General features: G+C 42.1%; 1 protein-coding gene across 1 annotated transcript; it reads left to right on the top strand.

Annotated features, from left to right (window-relative positions):
- The first annotated feature begins 6,323 nt into the window (after positions 1–6,323).
- Positions 6,324–7,212, top strand: LOC308439406 (heterogeneous nuclear ribonucleoprotein A1-like). Its single transcript, XM_080941203.1, has one exon. It carries the CDS (start codon positions 6,339–6,341, stop codon positions 7,155–7,157), a length of 819 nt encoding a protein of 272 aa, XP_080797329.1. The 5' UTR covers positions 6,324–6,338; the 3' UTR covers positions 7,158–7,212.
- The last annotated feature ends 316 nt before the right edge of the window (positions 7,213–7,528 follow it).

Here is a 7,528-nt window from a genome sequence, read left to right as displayed (position 1 = left end):
AGGTTGTGTAATTTAGAGATTTTTTTTTCTTTCACTTTTAGAAAAGGTAAGCTTTAAAACAGATACTAACCTAAGCACTACAGCACACTCCTGTAAGCCCAGCTCTTGGGAAGTGGAGATAGGAAGATCAGAAATTCGAGCTCAATGTCTTAGTTACTTTTAGGTTGCCCTATCAAAACTCTGTGATTAAGACATTTTATAAAAGAAACTTTAATTGGTCTTATGGTTTCAGAGGGTTAAAGTACAGGATGGTGGAGGGAAAGCATGAGAACAGGAACATCTGAGACTTCCCATTTTGAACCACAAGTTAGAAACAGAGAGCTGAGCATAGCATAGGTCTTTTGAACCCCAAAGCCCCCTGTCTTAAATAATTGTTTTATTGCTGTGAAGAGATACCATGACCAAGGCAACTCCTATAAAGAAAAGCATTTAATTAAGGGCTTTCTTACAGTTTGAGTGCCTCAGTAAATTATGTGGAGAGAATGGCAGCAGGCAGGTAGGCAAGATGCTAAAAAAGTAGCTGAAATCCTGATCCTAAGGCAGCACAGTAGGACCAGGAACCAGGAAATGACTCTGCTTAGCATAGACTTTTGAACCTCAAAGCCCACCCTCAGCTGCAAACCCCCTCCAACAAATCCATACCTACCAATTTTTCCAAGCAGTCTACCAACAGCTAAGTATTCTTGTATGGGGGCCATTCAAATTCAAACCACCACACCCACCCTCAGTGACAGGCCAACCTCCTAATCCTTCTCCGACAGTTCTATCAACTAAGAGACCAAGTGTTTATACACGAGCCTGATGGAGCCATTCTTACTCAAACCTCTAGTCACCTACTGTTACATAGTGAGCTTGAAGACAGCATGGGCTGCATGCTGCATGAGACCTATCAAAAGAAAACAAAGATACTGAACTGATTAATAGAATTCCATTGTACTGTGCATTTAGCATACATTACTGATACTACAAACTTAAAGACACTTCTTATTTTTTAAAGCTGCTTAAGTGCAGAAATAACTGCCCCTGTTAAATACTTGCTAAGCCCCTATTATTGCTTATTGTGATCTTCATTCTTGGTCCTTGAACAGCTTCATTCAAGAGAAAAAAAAAAATTGGCCTCTTTCTTTTTTCTACTCTTTATTGTTGTGGGCACTGACTCTTTGGGCACTGATTCCTCTTGGAGTCATCCAGTGTCTTTTGAGTATTTATTAAACACATCTGATGCCTTTGAATGACTCAGCATGTTTGTGTACAGGAGCCCATGTGTGTGCAAAGGGAAAGACTTAGTAACGATGATCGACATCCCTGTGAAGAGGAAAGTAGTGAGCTCAAAGACTCTCAAAGTCTGGCTTTACCTGCTTCAGCACAAGCTCTTCTTTTGTCAGTTTTCCATATCTCTTGAGTAAGAATGGGATTTGATGATGTATGCCTTTAATCCAATAGACAGATCTCTGAGCTCGAGGCCAGCCTGGTCTACAGAGCTTCCAGGATAGATGGCACTACACAGAGAAATGCTGTTTCAATAAACCAAAAGAAAATAACAGGCAAAAATAGAATAGGACTTGGTTATTTCATACTGATCTTCCCTTTTTGAAAATCTTAACTGTTCATAGCTTAACAGCTTATAAGCAAATAAGATCATCTTTAAAAAGTAAATATTGAATATTTTCAACATGGTAACCTAAACTGCCTATTTTACTGAAGCGAGAATAAACATTAATGATAAAGTGTTCCCCCTCATGTGCAAAGGTCCTGAGTTCCATCTTCAGCACTGCCAGAAAGGCAGTAACAACAGAATGGATAAGGTCATCTTTCCATGTTTTCCACCACCCTGGGAACAAAGAAGTTAGGGAGCCGACGAGAGGTGCGGGGTGGCTGGGAAAGACATTGTGCTTATGGTTGAACACAGAGATGTAGAAACCAGTTTGCTTGAGCTTGTTATACGAGTCAAGAACAACTGTGTTCCTGGAGTATATGCAAGCATGAGTAATATGCAGGTTCCACCCTACACAGTCATTGCTTCCTGACCTTTTTTTACATTCTCACACAGAACATACCATACAGGATCCTGATACACACTGGAAAGAATTGGAATCCCTGCCCTCCCCCCATTAGCCTAACATTTGCATTTTCTTTATAATGACTAAATAAAATGCAACTTTTTTTCATATGGGACTTTTTTTTTAATTAACTCTGCACCTGCCACCAGGAATGTGTGGAGGCCGGAAGACAATTTGCCCTGTGAGTCCCAAGGACCAAGCTCACATTGTAAGGCTTAGCAGCTCTTACCTTTAGCTTCCCCACTGAGCAATCTGGCTGTGTATAGATCTTTCAGATACAATCATGTCCATGGTCAACCTCCTCAGAAATTCAGTGCTGCCACCATGGCTGCTCCAGTCTCATAGAGTAGAAGGTTATACCTAGTTAGCTGGACCCCTCACCGATGCCACCCTGAGAGCCATTCATGCTCCCCTTCAGCTCATAATTCAGAGAAGCCTGTTAATAGTCCCTCAGTCTGCAGTGGATGAGAGCAGAGACTGGCATAGGGTCATGCACCTACGAGTAAGCACACACACATCAGTCCATGTCGGCAGAGGCCTGGAGGACTCCAGCATGCCTGCACCAAGGCTGAAATAAAGGGCCACTTGTGATGATTAAATCAGTATAGAAATAGTGCATTGTGTCTCTGTTACCTTTCCACCCCTACGACTTCAATACCCAACAGAAACAAGGTAAGGAAAGTCCGAACCACCGAAGTACCTACTTCTACCAATTAAGCCTCACTACCAAGTCAACAAACACCATCAGCTGGGAATAGGTGTTGGGATTACTGGGCCATGGGCAGCTCAGTGGCAGTGCACTGGGCCTAGGTCCAACTCCTAGTACGACAACAAGAATTCCAACAGGAGCCTGTGGAGGACATTGAGATTTAAATCACAACAAAGTTGTGGAGGAAGTTAAGCATCCCATGTACTTAGAAACATTACACACATAATTAAGTTCCTGTTTAAAAGAATGGCCTTAATCAAGAATGAAGGAATTCTGGGGAGATTGACTAAGAAGCATCCTGGACACCCATGCATTATTTACTGTGTGTGAGCACTGTCTTAAGTGCTGAAGTAAGTATTCGCTTACTTGATTCTGACAGCAACCCTGGAGTCACTACCATCTCACTTCCACTGAACGAGGAAACTGAAAATAATCTTGTCTAATTCCAGGCCAACTAATTCGGATGAAAATGTAGTCAGACAGGCCTCTATCTTATACCACCCCTACCACTCACAGCATCTCACTGTATAGCCCTGGCTAGCCTGACACTTGCTGTGTAAACCAGGCTGGCCTCCAACTCAGAGATCAGCTTGCCTCTACCTCTTTAGGAATAAATCCTATGCTGGGATTAAAGGCGTGTGTACTCCATACACACAATCCTGGCCCCTTCCTGCCATTCTCCTGCAATTACACCCCTGGTGAGAAGATTTTACTGCTTTTTCACTTACATAAGTGTTGAACAGGATCTGTATTCATATGCCAGTGTTCTCCAAGTGTCCTCAAGTGCATTAATGGCCCCTGGTGCGACTGTACCAGTCTACTGAACCACTGAGGCAAGGGAATGTAGGTGCATTAACTTAGGCCTACTACAGAGTACCTGTGGAGAATAGTGGCAATGTAAATAGACTCCATAGGCTTATAATTTTATTCTGGTTTTAATAAGAAAAGTCATAGTTGGTATGTGGTCTGCCTATACTGGTAGGCAGCTGTAAAATTAGAACCTTGTAGTTGTATTTCTGCAAGCTAAGAATTCTGCTCACCTGTGATGATGCATTGTTGAAAGTTGTTTTCCAGTAGTGAAATAAAATGCAACTTTTTACTTATGAGCATTTTCTTGCATATACTTGTAAACCAGATAGATGGAAGGTATTTATCAGAGGCTAGCTGATCAAGTTTGTTAACATACTAGCTGACCACTCTTGTTCCCTTCTAAATTATGAAATAAACAATTTTGGCTCCTTATCGGCTGTAGATCATTATGTGACTCATTTCTCCACAATAAGTAAATTTAATTCTTTAGACTTGTATAGTCCTTGAAAACATGTTAATATATAGACTTTAATATTTATTAAAATACTACATAGAGAAGTGAGACTTTGAGATTTCTTTGAGTTAATGCTAAAATAAGACATACTCTTATGGACTAAGTATTTGAAAATGTAAAGTTAACACATTTAGTAATTTGAGAAATAATCAAGAGGGGCTTAAATGCCAAATCAGTAAAATGGGAATAGCCAATTGCTTCTGATGGGATCTGATGATCTAGAGAGAATCTATGTCTGCTACTAAAAGCCCAGTCAGAAGTCTGGCCTGGGAACACATAGACCACAGGAGGGAGTTCAAGTCTGGTGCAGTAAACATGGTTGAAATCCCAAAGCCAAAAATCCTAGAAATCAGCTGTTATTCTGCTCAATGGACATTAGTCGTATGAATGTAAAATTTCCTTCCAAATAGTTATGTTTATATCCAGAGATTAGCACTGCTCTCTGCTTCAAGGATCTCCTGTTTACCATGGGCAGCAGTAACTACAGAGACTTATAACTTGTTAAAGTGGTAAATGCTCAACCATTTACATCACCTCTTCCAAAACTTGGAACCTCATAGGAAGGTGGAAGGCATAAGAGGGAGTGGGGATTGAAATCAAGTGGAACATTGTCTTCAGAGTATGGCTGTCCTACCTAATCCTGACTTGAACTGAACTCACTACAAGAAGTTTGAGAACTTTTCAGAGCTGATGACAGAGTACAAATTCAGCATGAGACTACAGGCCATGCCATCTGTCAGAGCAGCCATGAAGTTAGAGTCAAATTCAAACTGAGTGTTTACGATCCCAAGCACTGCCTGACCTCGATACTTTAGAAAATGAAGGTCATGTGCAGCAACATTAATATTAATAACCTGGTTCATTGGAGAATTTTATGTCCATAATATGGTAATTTTGAGTAGTCAAAAGCTTAATCTTGCTGTTTTCAATGATTTGTGATATTCTAGCACATTTTCCCCAGTTACCTTTGCCACGTGCTCATAAATGTGGGTGTAAGAATGAAGTGGCTTTAGTTCACAGTGAACTACATCCTCTTGAGCTTCAGTTTTGGTTCTAAAATGCAAATTACAAAATAGACCTGCTTCCTAAGGCTGAATCGGAAACGAAAATGAAAACGCCAGCTGTAACTGCTTTGCAGAGTTATTTTGAAAAGTAGGAAACATCAGATGCAAAAATAAGTTTCTCCTAACATCCAGAGACAGATGTGTCAGTAATCCCAGTTACCACTACAGCCTCCTGTTACATAAACATCTCTCCAGCAGTTAGCTATTCTAATATCGAATAAAATAGATTTTCAACCAAAAGTTATCAAAAAAAAAAAAAAAAGATAAGGAAGAACACTTTTTACTCATCACAGGAAAAATCTATCAAGATGAACTCTCAATCCAAAACATGTATGCTCCAAACACAAGGGCACCTCCATCCATAAAAGAAAGAAACCCTACCAAAGCTCAAAGCATATATTGCACCACACACAATAATAGCATGAGACTTTAACACCCCACTCTTGTCAATGGACACATCATGGAAGCAGAAACTATACAGAGACACTTCAAAACTAGCAGAGGGCCTTTCTGCTCTCTCACGCTGCCGAGGAAGCATCACAGAAGGCTCTCATCTCCCTGCCTTCACGTCTAAGTCAGAGTCTCCCAAGGAGCCGGAACAGCTGTGGAAGCTCTTCATCGGAGGGCTGAGCTTCGAAACAACCGAATAGAGTCTGAGGAGCCATTTTGAGCAATGGGAATGAAGAGTAAAAAGTTGTCAAAGGACACTGATTCCTTGCCTTAGGGCCCTCTCCTCTGCAGGTAATTACTCCCGGAAGTTTCTTGAGATTTGAGTTCCCAAATTAACCACAGAAGGTCCAGATGACTTCTGTGGAATGTTTCTACACCCTAGGTGTGCCCCGGTGTACGGCTAAAAAATGTATGATTCTTCCCCTTTGAATTTCCTCATTGCCCCCTTTGAATTTCCTCATTCCCCCTGTCCTCCCTCTTTTGTGGTTTTTGCCTTTATAAGCCCGTTACAAGTTCAGGCCGGGGTCGAACTCCGCTACCCCTGCGTGGTGTATGAGTCTCGACCCCAGCATGCTGGCCTGAGATCTCACTCTGTTTCACTTTCAATAAACTTCCTCGTGCGATTGCAGCAAGTCTGGTCTCGGTGCCTCGCTGGGTGCGCGCCTCTCCTGAGATTTGAGTGAGGGTCTCCCTTCAGAGGTCTTTCAGGAACACTCACCGATTGTGTGGTGATGAGAGAGCCAAACACCAAGAGATCCAGGGGCTTTGGGTTTGCCACTGTGGAGGAAGTGGATGCTGCCATGAATACAAGACCACACAAGGTGGATGGAAGAGTTGTGGAACCCGAGAGAGCTGTGTCAAGAGAAGAGTCTCAGAGACCAGGTGCCCACTTACCTGTGAGAAAGCTCTTTGTTGGTGGTACTAAAGCAGACACTGAAGAACATCACCTACGAGACTATTTTGAGCAGTGTGGGAAAAATGAAGTGATTAGAATTATGACTGACAGAAGTAGTAGAAAAAAGAGGGGCTTTGCTTTTGTCACCTTTGATGACCGTGACTCTGTGGATAAGATGGTTATTCAGAAATACTGTACTGTGAATGGCCACAACTGTGAAGTAAGAAAGGTTCTGTTGAAGCAAGAGATGGCTCATGCTTCATCCAGCCAGAGAGGTCGAAGTGGTTCCAGAAACTTTGGTGGCAGTCGTGGAGGTGGTTTTGGTGAAAATGACAATTTTAGTCGAGGAGGGAACTTCAGTGGGCGTGGTCGCTTTGGTGGCAGCTGTGGTGGTGGTGGATATGGTGGCAGTGGGGATGGCTATAATCGATTTGGCAATGACAGAAGCAATTTTGGAGGTGGTGGAAGCTACAATGATTTTGGCAATTACAACAACCAGTCTTCAAATTTTGGACCAATGAAGGGAGGAAATTTTGGAGGCAGGAGCTCTGGCCCTTATGGTGGTGGAGGCCAATACTTTGCTAAACCACGAAACCAAGGTGGCTATGGTGGTTCCAGCAACAGCAGTAGTTATGGCAGTGGCAGGAGGTTCTAATCACAGCCAGGAAACAAAGCTCAGCAGGAGAGGAGAGCCAGAGAAGTGACAGGGAAGCTACATTTTTACAACAGATTTGTGAGCTCAGCCCAGCACAGTGGTGGCAGGGCCGGGCTGCTACAAAGAAAACATGTTTTAGACAATACTCATGTGTGTGGGCAAAAACTCCAGGACTGTATTTGTGACTAATTGTATAACAGGTTATTTTAGTTTCTGTTCTGTGGAAAGTGTAAAGCATTCCAACAAAAGGTTTTACTGTAGACCTTTTTTTACCCATGCTGTTGATTGCTAAATGTAATGGTCTGATCATGACACTGAATAAATGTGTCTTTTTTTTTTTTTTAATGTGCTGTGTAAAGTTAGTCTACTCT

The sequence above is a fragment of the Micromys minutus genome (genome assembly GCF_963924665.1).
Source record: "Micromys minutus genome assembly, chromosome: 1".
Classification (NCBI taxonomy): Eukaryota; Metazoa; Chordata; class Mammalia; order Rodentia; family Muridae; genus Micromys; species Micromys minutus.
This window is presented reverse-complemented; position numbering and strand designations above follow the sequence as displayed.

What these genes read in the sequence shown, in the direction of transcription:
- LOC308439406 (XM_080941203.1), top strand. Translation starts at nt 6,339, where the DNA reads ATGAGAGAGCCAAACACCAAGAGATCCAGGGGCTTTGGGTTTGCCACT.